The 20,689-nt window shown below is 48.2% G+C and overlaps 1 protein-coding gene across 2 annotated transcripts in view; it reads right to left on the bottom strand.

Annotated features, from left to right (window-relative positions):
* The window catches only part of KSR1 (kinase suppressor of ras 1), a 171,769-nt gene that overhangs the window by 77,122 nt on the left and 73,958 nt on the right, over nt 1-20,689 (bottom strand). For both annotated transcript variants that reach the window (XM_064271446.1, XM_010594201.3), the window contains exon 2: nt 13-153. In XM_064271446.1, coding sequence (XP_064127516.1) covers nt 13-153 — 141 coding nt within the window. The remainder of the gene's footprint in view (nt 1-12; nt 154-20,689) is intronic.

Raw genomic sequence — 20,689 nt, 5'->3', positions numbered from 1 at the left:
CGGCCCCCGTACCTGCACCACCTCTGGCCTCACGTTGAAGGTGTACAACCAGTCGCTGAAGCGGGGGTAGCTGTTCAGCTCGGAGGTCCTCTCACCTGGAGCCACGCTCAGCTTGCACTGCCGCTGCTTGCAAATGTAGCGGACCAGCTTCGCCTGCCAGAAGTTCAGGAAGGAAAAGGCCAGTTCAGTCATGGCTCATAAAACCCACCACTGCCGTCGAGTTGATCCCGACTCATAGCGACCCTATAGGACAGAGTAGAACTGCCCATAGAGTTTCCAAGGAGGGCCTGGCAGATTTGAACTGCGAACCTCTTGCTTAGCAGCCAGAGCACTTAACCACTATGCCACCAGGGTTTCCTCATGGCTCACACACATGCCAATTCCGAACGCACTACAGGGACTCTCAGCCAGACCAGAGCAGTGTGATGAGGGGAGGAGCCTGCCCAACGCCCCTTTGCTGCCATTCAAGGAGTGTGAAGCAGGAAACAGGGAAGGAGAGGGGAGAACAGTCTGGAGGGCCAGCAGAGGGCCTGGACAACCACCCAAGAAACATCTTCCCCACCAAAGGATGGCTGACACTGCCCCACCCTTACAACCATGATCATCGGACAGTAAATGGGCAAGACGGGTCAGAACAGAACACTGGGTTAAACACAAGAAGGGCTTCTTGCTTTGAGGGGGCAGGAGCACTGACAACAAGAAGACACGGGGGTTTGGGGAAGATGGGGAACCTTTCACCTAGGATGCTGCCAGCCTAGAATCAAAGTACCTGGGTTGGGATCCAGGGGCTCAGTCGCACACTAGCTCTGCGATCTTAAACAAGTAACTAACCAGCTGTCGTGGAGTCAACTCTGACTCATGGTGACCCCATGTATGTCAGAGTAGAACCGTGCTCTATAGGGTTTTCAATGGCTGATGTTTTAGAAGTAGATCGTGAGGCTTTTTCTCCAAGGTGCCTCTGGGAGAACTTGAACCTCCAACCTTTTGGTTAGCAGTTGAGTGTGTTAACCATTTGTACCACCCAGGGACTCCAGGCAAGTTACTAAGCCCCAGGAAAGCCTCATTTTCCTCCTACATAGAACAGGAATAACATTAGAAGCTCCCTCTTAGGGAGGTTGAGAGGATTAAATGACAAAGTTCAAAGGAAGCACTGGGCACATGCCTGGCCATGACTGTACTGTGGCAGTACTAGTGAGGGTCCTTGACTTTGGGTCCATGAAGAGGCTTTAAGGGATCCACACCCTGAAATGTATGTAAACTGCAGGGTTGTGAGTCTGTGATTTCCCGGGGTGGGGGGTGGGGAGGTGTCCAAAGCTTCAGGCTTCTTCTTGTTGTTAGCTGTCATCAAGTTGGTCCCTGACTCAAGGAGACCCCAAACACAACGGAACAAAAGGCTGCCTGGCCCTGCATCAACGCCCCTCCTTGATTATAATTGGACCGTTGTGATCCACAGGGTTTTCATGGGCTGATTTTTGGAAGCAGATCACCAGGCCTTTCTTCCTAGTCTGTCTTAGTCCGGAAGGTCCACTGAAACATTTTCAGCATCATAACAAGATGCAAGCCTCCACTGAGGGCCATGTCGTGGCTGCACATGAGGTACACTGGTTGGGAACTGAACCCAGGTCTCCCCCATGGAAGGAGAGGATTCTACCACTGAACCACCAGTGACCTCCTCAAAAGGCTAGAATTTCAAAAAAGAAAGAAAGAAGTTTAAACCTGGCTATAAGTACAGTGTAGCTTAAGTCCGTCTGGTGGAATCTTTTAAAAACACCAACTTAACTGAAAAATGCAGAGGGGGGAAGGTGTGGGAAGGCACAGCCCAAGGCTGATTAAAAGAATAGTGCTTTTAAATGCATAAAATACTTAGGGTTACAAAGGAAATTAATTATAATTAAATACATTTATCAAAGTATTATTTAAAATTGTGATACAGCAATAAAAGCTTGTATACTGAAATATTAAATTGTAAGATCTAGCAAGAGGTCTAATAACTACCAGAATTTTGAAGTTCTGACAAGCGTAAGCTACTTTTTCAGATACCTATAACCATAATATGATACGAAAATTGCTGTGATTCCTACCAGTGACCAAGTCACAGGTATTTGCTAAGATGGCTGTGCCCTGTTGCTGACATTCAAAATCCAACAGCACGCTAAATTTCAGTTAAGGTTAATGGAAATAAAGGTGCAATTTTTTTTCCCACCCAAGCTTGTGGACCCTTGAATTTTATCCACAGACTCCAGGTGAAGAACCTCTGTGGCTGGAGAGATGTGAAGCAAGCCATAAAGACCCAAAATGACAACAAAACCACGTCTTCAAATCAGCTTTTCTGAAATATCCCCCCAGAAATTAGTGCAGAAACTAGTCTAGTTTCAGACTCAGAAACAATCTGCCAGACCCAGATTTAGCCTGTTCAGGGGCACTGGCCCTCTGGGGAGGCTTTGAACTATCTTCAGGGTATCATGGGGCTCAGTGGCAAGTGAAACAATTGCTAGAAAGGGAACACTGAGTCAGAACCAAAATAACCTCACTCAAACGTACGGTTTCGAGGTTAGATGAAAATACTGGTAGAGAGGCAAACCCATGGCACTCCTACATCACATACTACTCCAGTAACCCGAGCAGGCATTGCTAATCAAACATTCTGTACTGAAGCTCACAACTCCAAAAAGACATTGCTAATCATACACTCACCCCTGAGGCTTGCAACTTGGAGTTGCCAACAAGTGCATATTTGCTGTCCTCAGGGCTTCGAACCTGTTCTTCCTGGTTCAGTCATGGTCAGGGAGATGACACGGGAACAGACCTGAATTTTAAAAATCTGGGTGACCCAGAACCGTAACTGAAATGGGAAAAATTACTACTAGAAACTTGATCTCTCTTAGAAAACAAGGGCAGGGTAAGTGTTGCATAGCAACCAGATCTTTTGCCCCTTGGATCCTGCAGAGGGTTGGAAACAGTGGGCCCGGGTCAGAGATGGCAGCAGAGCACACTGCTTTGAATGTGTATTGCTCTCCACAGTCCTGGCAATAATCCAGTCTCACACACTGGGCTCCTGAAAGGGCTCACTAAGCCTCTTCTGAGTCTCCCATTCCAAGGCTTCGACCCATAATTTTTCCCATTCCGGTTATGGTTCCGGATCATCCAATTATTTTAAAAATTTGGGACTGTTTTGGTTGTGCCTCGCCTGCCATGACTGAACTAGTTCGAACTGACTCGAAGCCCTGGCTGTCCTATTCTGGAGCCTAAGTCCCTGCAAACATCGTCAAAGCAGGAAGCTCACAAACACGAAGACACAAGGTTGCTTTTACCCTACAGGTCTAAGAAGAGGCACTCCTGACCCGCCTCCAGGTTCACCCACTCTAATCCATCCCACTAAGTGTGACCAGAGGTAAACTCTAAAATCAGGGCCCCAATTTCCTTTTCCAAGCTCATCTACACTCCACCCTACCTACCCTCCCAGTCCCCATCCCCCACCTGGCACAAGCATGTGCTCAAAACATCTGAGAAGGGAAGGAGGAAAGGAAACGTGTGGGCCATCTTCGTGTATTAAAGCATTTCTTGGAGCCAGTCCTTCCCGTAGCTCCAAACTGCTCTCAAACCATAGCTTCGAAGAGCTGACGAAAGGCAGGACAATAAATCAAATAACTGCCCAAACTCAAAACCACGCTTTTCTCACATTAATCCGAGAAGTCAGACTCCTGGCTCTCAGCAGCAGTGACGAGCATCCGTCACTGGCACAAGGACTTCCGGGGTCACACCTCTGGGAGCTGATGAATAACACAGTCTGCGCAAGCCTTTGGCCACGCTTGAGATTAGCCAACCTAGTCTTGGGCTGAGGCTAGGTTTGGATTTTCTCCAGTACAGCTTCCTCCAAGGGGTGAAGCCCTTTCCAGCCTTGAGGCTCTCACTCCCTCAAGCAGCTCACTTGGCCAGGAAGGCTCTTCTCAGGGACCCCTCAGCCTCCAAGACTCAGTTTAGGCAACCCTTCCTCCAGGATGACCCCCACCCTGCCCTCCAGCCCAGTCCCCCACAGCACCCTGCCCTCTCCTCCCTCAGATCACATCTCACAGTTCCAATGTTTTACTCTTCAAACTGTAAAGTCCATGGGGCGGGGGGGGGGGGGGGGGGGGGCATGGTCTGTTTTCTTGGTTACCACTGTCAGACCCCAGGAACCTACACAGCATACCTGGCACGTGGCTTGCTATTTTAAAGCCTTTGTTGAATGGCTAGGTGAACACACCATTCAATTTGTAGCCCAGACAGGCACAGGCAGTGAGGGTGGGAAACAAATGCCAATTGGGCAAGTAATGAGAATCTCAGAGACTCTCGAAAAACAAGCAAGGTCCCTGGAAGAGGAGTGAGCAGCTTCTTTTTGTGAAGGCATTAGAGAGTCCTGCTTGACAGCCCAAAGCAGGCCTGCAGGTAGGACTGTACAGAATTTGAAGTGACCTCTCACCGCACCCAGTTAACAACCCTCACACCTGGCTGGCTGTGCATGAGACAAGGGAAGGGGAAGACCTCAGTACGTGTCGCCCATTTGCTAGTGGGTCTGGTATCCAGGTGGCCAGCTGATACCTACTGGAGCTCATCAAGCTCTTAGAAAGAAAGACAGCTCCAGAATTGGGTTCTGCTGAGGGCCAAAGCCGTTCTCACTCACCAAGGATGGAGGTGCCCAGGTTGTGGGAGTGAAGCAGCTCCCTGTTATGCAAAATAAGGCTGCCCTTACTTTTCAGAAAGTTGGCTGCAGGCACAGAAGCACCAAGGGGCTACCTTCCCAGACAAACCACAGCAGGGCCTGCCAGCCTGGCCTAGGGGGCCAATAAGGGGCCCTTTCATGGGCAGCCTCATTTTCTCTTAACCACAAAACCACAGACTATAAATTTTCCGGAAGAGAAAAGCACCTGGGGTTTCAGTGATGGGACCAGCAGCAGGAGCGAAAGAGTCCTTAGGTCTTTGGTCACAGGGGAGGACCTGGGGCTGGAAATGAAGCCCACCCTCAACATTCTTTTGCTTCATGACAGTGTGCCCCACCCACAGCCCTGATTCTGGGCCTGGTTTTCACAAAATGCAGAAGAGCACGAAGTCTCCCCATAAAGGTTTGGTGGGTGCTATCTGACACATGGTATATAGTAGGTGCTCACTAAATGCCCTGGGCTGAAGGAAGTAGGTTCTGGTCCCAGCTCTGACACTAAAAGAGATTGAGATCTTGGAGAAATCTCCCTTACCTCAGCTTAGATCTCACCACCTATAAAATAGGTATCATTTTGTAAAGGTTGGGGCCAAGTAAGTTGCTAAATATAAAGGTGTCTGGAATGAGCAAAAGAAATATGGTTCCTACTACTTTACTATTGGTTATTCCAGTCATATTCAAGAGGCGGCATAACTCTGTGGGGAAGAACTCCAGCTCTGGAGGCAGGCAGTCCTGGCCTCAAAGCCACACTCCCTCAGCGGGTGACCATGGCCAAGAGATTTAACCTGTCAGCCTCAGTTTCCCCACCCATAAAATGGGGATGATCTACCTCAAAAGGATGTTGTGAAAATTTACATGAGAAAATATGGACGTAAAATGTTCAGCAAAGTGCTGGGAACAAAGAGAACGCTTGTTCATTGGTAGCTACTGTGGCTGTTGTCCTCATCAAGCTAAGTCTTCAGCTTCACTCTTATTATCTCCTGGGCAGAAAAAAGGTGTGGGCACCATCACGCCTGTTTCAGAAATGGGGATAAAGAAGACCCAAGACCCCAAATTCTCGTAAAAAGACCAGACTTAATGGTCTGACTGAGACTGGAAGGACCCGGGTGGTCATGGCTCCCAGACCTTCTGTCGGCCCAGGACAGGAGCCATTCCTGAGGCCAACTCTTCAGACATGGATTGGACTGGACAATGGGTTGGAGAGGGATGCTGGTGAGGAGTGAGCTTCTTGGATCAGGTGGACGCTTGAGACTATGTTGGCATCTCCTGCCTGGAGGGGAGATGAGAGGGTGGAGGGGGTTAGGAGCTGGCGAAAACGACACGAAAAGAGAGAGTAGAGGGAGAGAGCGGGCTGTCTCATTGGGGGGAGAGCAACTGGAAGTATGTACCAAGGTGTATATGGGTTTTTGTGTGAGAGACTGACTTGATTTGTAAACTTTCACTTAAAGCACAATAAAAATTAAAAAAAAAAAAAAAAGACCCAAGAGCTGACAGAACTTACGGATCAGGTATAGTCGATTCTTGTTATTCCCAGTAGGTATGTCGTATAAAGTTACCACTGATACCAAACCATTGCTCCTTGGGGAAATACAGGGTTAGATGTTCCTCTGGTCGCAACATTTTCGTCAGCCAATCAACACATGACTTTGTTTTATGTGTGCTTCTGTTTAAAGACAGCTTATTTAATATGCATTGTTGAATGTACTGTTGATCCATTAACACTGAACACATGGCCAACAGCTCTGTACCTCTTGCCTGAATGAAGCACCATCTCCATTAGGCACATCACAGCCTTTCTGCCCTTAGAAGCTCTACACAGCACTTCAGCACTACACTTGGGGGCCATGAAATCACCAACAAAAAGCACAAAAATGCAAAAAACATGGCACTAAGTAGGTGGCAAAAAGGACACTTACACGAGTGTAAGAGCTGAAATAAGGCAGAGGACAGCCAGTTCAACCTCAGCTGGGAACGTGTGCATATCTGGGAACTCCGATTTTTCACCACCCTGCGCTGTGACCGATGAAGTGCGTGAGCATTGATTTGGAGATTACAAATAAATCGCAGCGAGTGGGTGAAATCCCCTACGCGGAACTGACGAACAACGCAGACCGCCTGTACCTTTATATTAAAGCCATGAAGACTCCAGGAAACCTGAGCTCTTTATCTCCTCAGATGCCCTCACCTCCTCTCTCAGCACCAGAGGAGGTGGCTGAAGCAGAGCTGCAGTTCCAGAAATGCCACTTGTCCATACAAGCACCTGCACCAGAAATCTGGCACCCTGGTCAAACTCAAACATAATCTGCCACCCCCTAGCTGCTCCAGGTCTGACTCTGACATGGGATCTCGAACCGAGGCTGCCCAAGCATCAATCCCGTGGCATGAGGCTTGTCAAATGTTCCTGGAGAGGGTAGCACCATGCAGAGCACACGCAGTAGGCTCTCACCGAAGCATGTGCCACAGAAAGAGAAAAATTTCCACCGGAAAAGGAAGCAGATCCCAGAGCTATAAGGATTGCCAGGAACACAGCAGGCCTCCCAGATATGTGTCCCTGTTCCTAGGTAGGGTTCTTGGCAGGCATTCTTCCTTCCCACTGGGTCCAAACCTGCCTCCCCAGAGCTGACACCCATGGATTCCAGGCCCACTCTCCAGAGTGCATCACAAAAATTCAAAGGCAGGTGACACAGGCGACCACAGACCAGCCAGACCTGGGATGCCAAGTTCCTCTGTGGCCACAGAACCGACAACTCCTTGGAGGCTGCCGCAGTGGAGCACAGTTAGGGCAGTAGCTGCCCTGCCTCCAAAAGAGAGGGCAATGCCAGCCAAAATAGTCGTCCACGCAGAGCTACTTGCAGGCTTCCACGGGGTAGCTGGAAAAGGGCCAGCCATTGTGCAGCCTGGCTGGGTGGTGTGGTAGTAATGACCAGGGGGAGCATTCTACCAGGGGCACATATGACCATGCCTGTGACCACACTTCTTGTTTACCACTGGTACCTGTTCTGATCGGTAGGGGGCCATGCCTACCATTAGTTAACTGTTACATCACTCCTAGCGAGAAACTCAGGCTTGGAGGCCAGGCAGATCCATCCCCAGCACTATCGTTTACCAGCTGTGTGGCGGTGACTAGTAACTTCACCTTGGTATCTTCATCTGTAAAACCGATAAAATAATACATGCCCCACAACCAAAAACAAACCTGGTGCTGTCAAGTTGATTCTGACTCACAGCGACCCTACAAAACAGAGTAGAACTGCCCCATAGGGTTTCCAAGGAGCAGCTGGTGGATTTGAACTGCCGACCTTTTATTTAGCAGCCGAGTGCTTAACCACTGTGCCACCAGGGCTCCACACGCCCCATCCACAAAATCCACTGCCATCAGAGTTGGTTCTGGCTCCTCGCACCCCTCAAAATTCACTGCAAGATTCATGTATGCACAGTGCTTAGTCCAATGTCCAGAACACATAAACCAAACAAAAAACCAAATCCACTGCCATCGAGTTGATTTCGACTCATAGCGACCCTACAGAATAAAGTAGAACTGCTAACACAGTTTCCAAGGCTGTAAATCTTTATGGAAGCAGACTGCCACATCTTTCTTCTGTGGAGCAGCTGGTGGGTTCAAACCGCCAACCTTTTGGTTGGCAGCCAATAGTTTAACTACTGTGCCACCAGGGCTCCTTAGAACCCCTAAAGAGCTCGATAAAAAGGATCTTACAAGTATTATTCCTGCTCATCCTGCAAGAACAGCCTTGATGATGAGAAGTATAAAAGACTTTTGGCTGGTGCCATTTGGGTTATACCTTACCCAGGCTATCCCTTTGCAGAAAACACTGAACAGCCTCTTTCCAGACAACTGACTTTGCAAACAAAGTCAGCTCCACCCTAAAATTGCAAGGCCCTGGGAGGAAGAGGTCTCTTTTGAGGGGAGCTCTCAAATTCATGATCCAGGGCTATGGAAGTAGCCAGATGCCAAGACATTTGTCAGTTTAACCCTATCTTAGATGTGGGCTATCGCAGGACCCTAAACAAATCACTGCCCCTCCCAGTGGCCCAGCTCTTCATCTCTCAAGCAGGCCAGGTTGAGTAAATCTAAGGGGACAGACGCTGAAATATAAATGTCAAATGAATCCCAGGCCCAGGCTAGGATGGACACCAGTTTCCCATGTGTAGCATTCCCATGTATATTCATGTCAGCACTTAATTTTCAATCCTGATAATAATGATAATCTCTTCCATTTGTATACTGCATTATCATCTTCTTTCTCTGGATCTGAATTAAGAATTCCAGGCAGTAGGAATTACAGTAGATCTCTGACACCTCAAGGGTGAAGTGCCAACCTTCACGCTTGCCTGAAACAAATCATTTTCCCTATAAGATACAGTCATGTGTAACTAAAAACACTACAGACCCTTCCAGGCCTTTCATGGGAACTACTTTGTATTTGACATCTGGTAGAGAAGCACAGAGCTGTGTTGTGATGTGGGTGTTGGGCAGCCTGCTTGGCTCACTCACTGGCTAAGGAAGACCCCCATCCACCCTGCAGGCAGCAACACAAGGGATTCTGAGTCTAGCCTCAGCAAAACGACAAGTTTAGGGTCACTCACAGACAGTCAAAGCACACATGATAAACCCACGAGACTTAACTGAAAAAAAAAAACAAACCAGTTGCTTTGGGGTCCGTTCCGACTCATGGCAACCTCACGTATGTCAGAGAACTGTGCTCCATAGGGTTTTCAATGGTTGGTTAGTAGCCAAGGGCTTAGCCATTTGTGCCACCCAGGGACCCCATGAGACTTAAAGAGACTTAAAGGTATATTTTATTACGAGTGAGAAAAATGGGGCACCATGGTTAAAGAAGGGATTCAAACTCCCCATCTTCAGACTCCAACCTACTGCTGTTTCTATGTGCCATACTGTTTCCCAAAATACTGACTCCTACTACCCACTTAGCTCTTCTAAGCTGCAGCCAGTCCTGACCCCTACAGGCAGGATAGCAGAGGGCAGGGTCTACCTCTCTTACTGCCCAAAGACCAGGATCCAGCAATGCCCAGGTTGTCGCAGGCAGCAAAACCTCTGAATAAAATCATAGACCACCCCATAATCTTCAAGCCACTGCCTCTAGCTCTGGTCTGCAATAACCTGCCTTGTGGGTGAGACCCCATCCTGACCACCCACAGGCAATGGCTCCAGACCAGCACTGAATTAATTAAAATTAGCCACCACCCTGCCCAGTACCTGGGATTGGCCCTTTCAAGGCAATCCCAGCATACTTCGCAGCCTCTCTGACATCCTGGATGGCCATTCCACCTCTATCCCTCTTCTCTCTGCTCTTCAGTCCTCCACCAGCAGGTGCAACATTTAGACTTGTTTCCAACTTATCAACACCTGTGGGACCTTGACACCTGCCCCACAAGAAGTAGGCAGCACATACTCTTCAGTGGACACTCACAGATATCCTTGCTAGTGCCAAGTCCCTGTACGCTCATCCTGAACCTCAGGAAGTCGCCAAAGCTCTCATGACTTATTCCAGCTGTCCCTCCAATGGTCCCTGAAGCTGACGAGGGAGAGATGGAAAGGCTCTTGGGCCCTCCTTCCCCAGTCCTGGCCTGCTCTGCCCAAACTTCAGGGCTATTACTTCCCATCTTCTGCCCCCTCCCTAAAGCTGGAGCGTGCTTCTGGGGACTTCCTGCCAACCCAGCCAGCTAAGCAGTCTGGTCTGGCTGCCATGGCCAGCCTGTTGCAAAATGATTTCTGAGAATGTAAGGAGGCCTTCTGAAGGTAGTGACGCAGCTGACAACTCTACACACAGGAGCAGACCGACCACAACGCTCAGCTCAGGGCGTGCCAGATGCAGCCATCAGGCTCCAAACACCACCAAGCCCTCGCAACTCTCTCAAGGGCACCCAGCAAGAGAGAGCACCGGGGAAAGTGAGGCAAGGAGAGGAGAAAGTACAAGTGACCTCAATTCCCAAGCCAGGCATTTCGCAACCAGCCACCCCTCACCAACTCCATCCGGCGCCTGTGTTCTTCTGGGGAAGCTGCCAGACATGTGCATTTGTGCAGGCAATCTCCCCACCAAGCCTCCCACTAGCAATCCTGCCCTGACGTCAAACTCGGAGTCGGGGAACTTCAAACACAAACAAACAAGTCTGCCCCAGACCACAAGTAGAGACATTCCCAGGGAGGCCAGGGGTGAGAGCCACCACAGCTGGGAACTTGGGGCTACCCACCCCTTACTTGGATCCACTGGGGCTGCAAACTCCAGGGGCCTGGCAGCAGGCTACAGAGGGGAGGTTCAAATTCAGGCTGAGACCAACTGGGGGTCACTCTTGACCTTGTGGGTGGATGGGAGACCCACCCAGGTCTGGCACAGACCCTGCCCGGAAGCACTGACAAGTTAGTTAAGCTCTTATGTGTGATTAGCACCCTCATTAGATAATGTCACGTTTTCTAATTCATAAAATAGGTACTGAGTATGACAAGTCAGGGAAAGGAGAAACTGATATGGGTTAGAAGCATTCACGAAGCCTCCTGAGAAAGAGGGAACTTGAATCGGGCCAGGGTAGACAGTCAAGGACCCGAGTATCCTTAAAGACACCTGGTAACCTATCTCTGCTCCAGAGACTCAACAGGAACAATTTTCAAGATGAAGGCACTTCCCTGACCTAAAGATCTGACTTCCTCCTTGCTCACAGAACCCAATTTTGAGGCAACAATGTACTCAGTGATGAACTGGTATGAGCCAGTGGTTCTCAACCTTGTCTTCACATTACAATCACATAAGCCTCAGACACTCTAATTTAATTGATCTGGGATGGTGACCGAGCATGGACCATCATGATGATCCTATCCCCACTTTCACCTTCCCTTGCAGCTAGGTACATGTGACAGCTGTAGCCAATGAGACATAAGGACCTGTCTGCTGGAAAACTGCTGGGAAAGAGTTTGCTTTCCTCATAAATGGGACAGTCTCTGGTACTGTTCACCTCCCTGACCCTGCCTTGAATATGGACAAGCTGAAGCAACCATTCTGCAACCATTACAATTGCCAAGAGAACCACAAAGACACCAGCATTGTTCAGGTGAACCAACATGAGCCACGTATTTCCAAACCTCTTGTTCTAGGAGAAACGTAATGGCCTATTTGTTTAAGCCACTTTGTTCACATTTTCTGTTCTTGCAGCCAAATGCAGTTCTTTCTGCTAACATTTATCAAGCCTGCATTATTTCAAACTTCCTTTGAAGGCTAATGGTTTAGGACACTTCTGATGGCTTCCATAAAATCTACAAGAACTAAAAGTAGGTATATCTTCGTGCTTCTCGGAACCAAACCATTCCTCTGAAAGGCCTTCAAAATTTCAAAGAGCAGCTCTTAATTTTTATGAAGTCCAATCTATAATTTTTTTTCTTTTTTTGGTTTGTGCTTTTTATTTGCTATCTGAGAAATCTTCCCCAAGCCCACAATCACAAAGATGTTCTCCTATGTTCTCTTCTAGAAATTTTGTAATTTTATCTTTTTGGTTTTTGTCTTAGTAACCTACTGCTGCTATAACAGAAATACCACAAGTGGATGGCTTTAACAAATAGAAATTTATTCTCTCACAGTCTAGTTGAAGTCAGAATTCAGGGCATCAGCTTTAGGGGAAGGCTTTCTCTCTGTTGGCTCTGGAGAAAGGTCCTTATCATCAATCTTCCCCTGGATCAGGAGCTTCTCAGAACAGGAAACCTGGGTCCAAAGGACATACTCTGCTCCTGGAGCTGCTTTCTTGGTGGTATGAGGTCCCCGTGTCTCTCTGCTGGCTTCTCTCTTTTGTATCAAAATAGATTGATTCAAAATACAATCCAACCTTGTAGAATGAGTCCTGCCTCATGAACATAACTGCCTGTAATCCCACCTCATTAACATCATAGAGGCAGGATTTACAACATATAGGAAAATCACATCAGATGACAAAATGGTGGACAATCACACAATACTGGGAATCATGGCCTACCCAGGCTGACACACGTTTTTGGGGGGACACATTTCAATCTATAACAATTTTGGTCTATGGTCTATTTTGAGTTAATTTTTTTGTATATCAGGGCCGTTTTTGTTTTTATTAAATTGGGTTTTCCTATTTTTTTTATTGCCAGCCATGATGCTACACATTTTATGTGTATTATCTAATACATTAATCCTCTGAGACAGGTATCATTATCAATTCCATTATACTTGAAAAAGGGCCCAAGTGTTCTGCAATCAACATTTACTGTACCTTCAAGCTCATTTTATAGCACCTGGAGTACAGTGGACATTTAACGTGTGTAAGCAGGTAGAGGGATGTGGAATCCTTGTTGTTTTAACCTGCCTGATATAATTGATGCTACGTCCTTGGGAACACAACCCCTACTTGTACCGCTGCTCCTAGAGACAAACTGATCTGATTTCCAGGAATGTACCCTGTGAGCTGGGGGTGAAGCAGAGATGTGTAGCATCTCGCATTTGTTAGAGAAAAAGACTGGGTGGAAGAGTGCCTGCTCTTGGTAGTGGGTAGTAAGAGCTGTTCTTACCCAGTTGGTGACCATAGGCTCATTTGAGGGCCACAAATTATTTCATACTCCTCCAATCTAGAAATCTATTTCCTCTCCCCTTAAAACTGGGCTGACCCGTGACTGCTTTGACCCTTAGAGTACAGTGGAAGGCACACTCTGCCAGTTACAGCTTTTACATGTAAGAGGACCGGCAGCTTCCACCTTGATCTTTTGGAGCCCTAAAGACTCTGATGGAGACTGGAATGAGCTGGCTGAGCCCAGCCTTCCAGTGGTCCCTACTAAGGTGCTGGATATGTGAATGGAGCCTTCTTGGGCTCTCCAAACCAATCAGTTGATGGCACATGGAGCACTCCACTTCAGTGTTTCAACAGAGGTACATGCTGTGGGGTCCCAAAGAGATTGTGCCTAACTGTGGGGTAGGGTGGCTGGGAACCTGGGAAAGCATCAAAGAAGAGGTAATCCTTAAATGAGTACAACAGGTCGGGGTCAGATAGTACATGGCACACAGAGGGTAAGGAAAGGCCCCTCTGGCAGAAGGCACAGCTAAAGCAAAGACTAAAAACCCACCACTAGAGTCTCAAAAGTCTTTTCCTTTTTTTTTTTTTTTTTTTTTAAGGGAAAAGTGACTAGAGGGCACAGGGAAGGCGGGAGCAGAGCCAGTGAGCGGGTAGGGCCATCTCAAGAAGGTCCCTGAAGGCCATACTATGGCATCTGCACTCAATCTTGCAGGCATGGGGAGGGGAGTGAAGAGAGAAGCACGTGAAGGAAGACTTGCATTTTTGAATGATCATCATTCCGTAAACCATGTGGAGGACAGATTAAAGTGGGTGTGGAGCAGCCCGAGACAGGAAAATCAATTAAGAAGCCACCGCGATTCAGCAAATGATGAGAACAAATGGTAATTTAGTTGGTGGCAGTGTTGGTCAAAAGGAAGGAATAGATTCAAGAGATGTTTTATTAGCATTTTTACTATACAGACAAGACTTCCCTTCCTGCTTGTCCAGAGGATTTCTGGCATACCAGCACCCTGGAATGCAGGAAGCTGAACAGTTGAGTTTCTCCAGCAAATGGGCCAACCAGGGGCCAACCAAGCAGAACCATGTTTATTTATCAGAGTTGGGCACTTCAGCGGGAAGGGGTAAGTGCAGAGAGGAACCAGCTACCTGTCAGAGGCCTTCAGCTGAAGGTCTAACTTGGCAGCAGCATATCAGCCCACAGGTAACTACCAGCCCAGGTAACTCCCCATTTCTGAGCTCTGCCCCTTCCCTGCCTCCCCAGGCAGAGGTAAACCCCTATAATTGTCAAGAGCAAAGGTCACTGCTCTGTTGCATTCCATTTATAGCTCTTCCTACAGCTCCAGAGTTGGGTCACATTGAAAGAGGAGGACCACATTTGCCACATTGGCCAGACCTAAGAGTGGCCTTCCCCAGCCAACCTGGGGTCACTGGTTCTGTCCACCTGTCCCCAACCATACGCATGCAGGAAGCACCCTACTCCACAGAGGAGAGTGGGCCTAGGATTTCCTGGCAGGAGAGAGTACGAGAGCAAGAAAGAGTGCAGGAGCACACGTGCAATCTCCCTATCTTAGTCGAAAGGTCACGGGGATCAGGGTCAAACAGACCCAAGTTCAAATCCCACCTCCATCTCCTTCCAGCTTAGGGGCCACGGGCAATTGACAGAATATTTCTGAGCCTTTATGTTCTCTGATGTAGATGAGGGAAAAGATCCGCCTCGAAAGATCATCGTGAAGACGAAACGACCTATGTCTGTCAGCTGGTGTGCTATAGGTGTTCAGCGAATATCAGTTCCTGTCTCCCCTCCCTGCAGCCTTCAGCCCTAGTGGTGCAGTGGTTGAGAGCTCAGGCTGCTAATCAAAAGGTTGGCAGTTTGAATCCACCAGTGGCTCCTTGGAAATCCTACGGGGCAGTTTCTACTCTGTCCTACAGGCTCCCCAGGAGTCAGAATCGACTCCACAGCAACAGGTTTGGTTTTGGTTGGTTCCCTGCAGCCTTAATCATGGGGAAGGCCATGGCTTTGACAGAGGACAGGGAGATGGGACAGCTGATTGGGGACACCTCAAAAGGCAAGGGTCCAAATGAAGGATCTCGATTACCCATCTGCTGTGTCTTTATGCTTCCCATGGAGCAAGCATGGCAAAGGCTTAGAGAAACAAACAGCTCAGTGCTTGAGGGTAGATCAGCACCCACACCCTTTTATGACCCATTTTGTACAATAAAAGTCTAAGCAACACCTCTGATATCAAGCTACCAAGTTTCAGTTTTGCAGTGAGGAAAGGAAATACGCACATGAGACCAAAGTGACCTACTAGTGGTGTGCCCGTTCATTCCTGCTATGAAACACCCTGGTGTGAGAACTACGCAGCTGTGGATACTTGGTCAGAGCACTTTACATTCTGACATAGCACTTCACAGTGCAGAGCACTCTGTGAAGATGTCATCTCGTTTGATCTGCTCCACAGACCTTTCAGGACTATTTTCATCTCTGTTTTATAGAAATGACACACCAAGGCTCAGAGAGGCTAGGCGACGTGCCTGAGGCCACACAACATTTACTAAGTTATACTGTCAGCTTCAAGGAGCCCTGGTGGCATGATGCTTAAGTGCTTGGCTGCAAACTGCAAGGTTGGCAGTTCGAACCCACCCAGCGGTTCCACAGGGGAAAGATCTGGCAATCTGCTCCTATAAAGATTTCAGTCTAGAAAACCCTATGGGGAGTTCTACTCTGTTACATGGGGTCACTATGAGTTGAAAATCAACTTCACAGCACCCAACACAACAACAACAACAGAGTTAGTTTCACACCCAGGGCTTCTGAATCTCAAGGTCAGTGTTCTCCAGGAGCAGACTTTCATCCCTGCAGGTAAGATGAAAGACAGCATGGTCTTAAATTAATTAGATTAAAATCAAGGACTTCTGAAACACTGACACCCATTCAGGGTCAATCCCACCCCAGGGGAGTCTCTTAGGGAAAGGAGGCTGGGGGACAGGGACAGCTTGAAAAGGACATCAGTGCCTCTTTTCATAAAAATATGTAAAGGCCACTCTCCACTTAAAAACCCCAAAACTTAAGGGACCACTTTATTCGGGCAGGAGAAGGTAAAGAAATGTGGAGTTCAAGTGACACAAAAAAGAAACCTGACCTAGAACCTGAGAATAGAACCAGGGTGGGGTAGAGGTGACCTCAGCTCTGGGAGAGAGAAAGTAAGAGACCACCCTCTCTAACAAGCAGTGGCCAAGAGACTACAGGATTTCTCCCTCTAAGCTCTTCCCCTCAGTGGACACACTGGTTTAGTGTGTCACCAATGCTATCATCAGTGAGGAATTAGAAAGGATTCAGATAACAGAATATTACTGTTGAGTAATTCCAGGAATGCCAGCCAGAGCTGGGATGGAGAGGGATGGCCATATGCTCGGGGCCTGGAGTCCAACAGACCCTGTGCGCAAACCCCAGCTCTGCCATGGACTAGGCACTTGGGCTAGTTACTCATCCTCTCTATGCATCAGTCTCCCTACCTGTAAAATGGGGGAATAACAGCCCACCTTCATGGGAGGTAGGTGCAAAGTGCTCAGCTTGTTAACATTGGTTGTCAGTCATCATCATGGAATCTTGTTATCTTTGAAAGCAGTTCAATTCTGACTGGTTTATTGCTTTAAGATTTTTAAGCATGTTCCAGAATGACTTCATCCATTCAACAAACACCAAGCTACCCTCATGTGTTCTTGAAAAGGGTCAAATGCAGACGAGGCCAGACCAGGCTGGAACACAATCACTTAGAAGCTGGCTTTCCCACCCCTTGCTTTATTCTTGGGCAGTTAAGAAGAGAGAGAGGCTGCAAAAAGAACTCCAAGTCAGACATGAACTTGCAAGTGGGCTGCGCAAAAGAGTCAGGCAAACCAGGAGAGCTACTGAGACTCTGAAGTAAGACAGAAGACCCTGGGAGGGGCAAGCATGGCAGCCACCAGGCCCAGCACATGGGCTGTAACAGAAGCTATTCTCTAGGTCTGGGCAGGGGTAATACGGCTCAAAGATACACACACACAAACATGCCTGCTATCATGGACAAGCTCTCGCTGAATAGAGAGAAGCTCTGTTTAGACAAAAAAAAAGGGGGGCGGAGGGGGGCTGAAAACCTCCTCATTAATCAACCTACCACCACTTGTGAAGAAATTAGATAGTAACAGCCAATACTGGCAGGGCATGCATTGTGGGCTAGGCATTGCTTTCAGAGCTTTATATATATTAAGTTACTTAATCCTCACAAGACATTTGAGAGAGAGGGCCTACCATTATCTCCATTTTAAAGAGGAGTGAACTGAGGAAAAGGGGCAGTCAAGCAACTTGCCGGAGTCACACTGCTAGAAGGTGGCAGAGCTGGGATTTGAACCCAAGCAGTTCAGCTGCTGAGTTCATGCTCTTAATCTCAACCTACATTACCTCTTGAATGACAGAGATGTTTTGGGTACTTACTGTGCACCAGGCAGTGCTGGGCAGCTTGGTACCAGGGAGCCAACCCGATGTTACCCAGCTAGTACATGTCAAAGCCAAATCTATACTCAGGAAGGCCTGATACCCCATCTGCCCCCCACCCCATGTGAGGTACTACGTTGGCCTTGTAACAGGCCATCTCTGCCCCAAACCCACGGTTCAGACACAGACCCTTCTGCTATGCTCCAATATCAGTGTTGCAAAAATGAACACCTGACAGGCAGTGCACAAACCCAGGCGAGGCCCCCAGAGGCTGTTCTGCCACCTGGTCAAGAGGAGGTCAGGACCTTCTAGAAAGTCTCAGAACAGTGGAGCTGGGAGAGAATTCACTAGGCTCAACCTTGTCTCTCAACACACAGTCATCTCCTCACCAGGAGACTGCAAGGTACATCCTACTCCTTCCTACCTGTTCTGCAGAAAAGAACTGAAACAAGGGCCTATTGATAGTTCCCCCTAACACAAGAGCTCTGCATATTTAGCCTCCTGATGTAACAACTCAAAACAGTGAGATATACATACGCTCTTGGGTAACTGCTGGTCTTGCTCATACAAAGACTTCTGGCCAAGTGCGGAGCTCCGCGAGGCTGTGGCTGGGCTGGAGTGCCCTGTAGCCAGCGTGACCAATGGCGGGTCTGTGGCTGGGCCGGAGCGCCCTGTGGCCAGTGTGGCCAATACAGCAGGAGGCGCCACAGCCCAGAGTTCATGCAGCACTCCTCCGTACAGGACAGCACACGCCTCATATTCCAGTTCACCCACAGCCTGTTCCCAGGTGACCTGGGTATTCTAATTAACCGTCGAGGTGGAGGATAGATCTATGCAAAAAAAAAGCCCAGGTGAACCCTAAAAAGCTCTGGATCTCCTGCACTACAGTACAGGCACTCCCCAGGTTACATACGACCCGTAGTTACATGCAACCTGTAGTCAGGAACCAACCGCTGCAAAGCCTATTATATTAAAAATTAGAGACATATACAATGGTTCATAATAACAAAGGGGTACTACTTTGTGATGCTCATAAACATTATCATTACTGTGTTATTATGTTAAAGATGTTTTACTGTATCTGCAAGTGTCTCTTTCATGTTTTTTATGCATACAAAGGGACACTATATACTGAGACAAACATTTAACTAACTGACATTAGATATGAACTGTATCTGACTGTTCTCATTTAACGTGAAAATGCGACTTAAAGACAGACTTAGGAACAGAACTCGGTAATTCGGGGGCTGCCTGTGTTTGCAGTCAGACCCAACCTGCAGACCATGCCAACCAGGTGGGGCTACTGTCAGCACTGGACATACCTGAAGATACCTGGACTAGCTTTAAATCACAAAATTCGAGAATGTTCCAATATTAGAAGGGCCTCCAAGATCACCTTGCACACACAGATGAATAACCAATGAGGAGCCTGAGGCACAAAAGCAGGGCAGCACTTACTCAAAATCACACAGAAAGTCAAAAGGCAGTGCCAACAGATAACCCCTGAGGGAGCAGGAGAACAGTGGGATGCAGACCCCAAATTTTCATAAAAAGACCAGACTTAATGGTCTGACTGAGACTAGAGGAATCCCGGTGGTCATGGTCCCCAAACCTTCTGCTGGCCCAGGACAGGAACCATTCCCGAAGACAACTCATCAGACATGGAAGGGACTGGACAATGGGTTGGAGAGAGATGCTGATGAAGAGTGAGCTACTTGTATCATGTGGACACTTGAGACTGTGTTGGCATCTCCTGTCTGGAGGGGAGATAGGAGGGTAGAGAGGGTTAGAAACTGGCAAAATCGTCATGAAAGGAGAGACTGGAAGGAGGGAGAGGGCTGACTCATTAGGGGGAGAGTAAGTGGGAGTATGGAGCAAGGTGTGTATAAACTTATATGTGACAGACTGACTTGATTTGTAAACTTTCACTTGAAGCACAATAAAAATTATTAAAAAAAAAAAAAAAGGCAGTGCCAGGACAGACCCTGGGTCCTGACTCCCATCCAGTGCTTTCCCCCATACTGGGTGGCAGAAGCCTGGGTGTGACCTGCTGTGTGAGCAAGCAGCTTAGCTTGCTTGGTTCTGTGTTTTTATTTAGCAAACTGGCATGGATTGAGATAAAAGGAGAGGGAAGCAAGCAGAGAATGCAGACCTCACAACACCAAGATAGAGGCACTGGGAGCATAGCGCATCCTTTGGACCCGAGGTCCCTACATGGAGAAGCTCCTTGACCACAGGAAGATTGACGACAAGGATCTTTCTCCAGAGCTGACAGAGAAAGCCTTCCCCTGAAGCTGACCTAAATTTGGACTTCTAGCCTACTAAAGTGTGGGAGAATAAATTTCTGTTTGTTGAAACCATCCACTTGTGATATTTCTGTTGTAACAGCACTAGATGACTAAGACACAATCCAAACACTGTTTTAAGAAATTTATAAATTCTAATTCATTTCATCCGAGGAGGTAGGTGTTATTATTATCCCCATGTGGGGATGAAACTATGACTCAGAAATAAGTAACTGTCCCCAGTGGGACTGAGCCCAGGCAGTGTTACTCCACAGTCCCTGCCCTGAACCATTACGCGATGCTGGCTTCGTAACTGCAGCCCCCTCAGAGGGGCTGTTTGCTGCAAGCTGAAGCATTCGGGAGCTCGAGGGCAGGCCTGGGCAGCTCCTGGGAGGAGTGGGGCTGAAGACACCAGAGCTGCTCCTGCCTCAGCAGCCCCCATAGGAGAGTATTCCAGCAAGATTTGCCCACAGACCACAGGGAGTGATCAGCAATGAAGTACGCGAGTTGGGACCCACAGACTAGCTAGAAAATGGACACAAGTGTCCACCATAAACCCCTACAGGGAACCTGGACCATGTCCCCTGGAGCTGCCTCTCCCTCCACTTACTGTTAGAAATGGGGCTTTGCCAGGCCCCGGGCCTGTGGCCCCTCCAAAGGCTCAGCCTCCCTCTCGCCTGTGCCCTC

This window comes from Loxodonta africana, chromosome 18 (assembly GCF_030014295.1).
Source record: "Loxodonta africana isolate mLoxAfr1 chromosome 18, mLoxAfr1.hap2, whole genome shotgun sequence".
Classification (NCBI taxonomy): Eukaryota; Metazoa; Chordata; class Mammalia; order Proboscidea; family Elephantidae; genus Loxodonta; species Loxodonta africana.
Note: the sequence above shows the minus strand (reverse complement) of the source record. Positions and strands in the feature narration are given on the sequence as shown.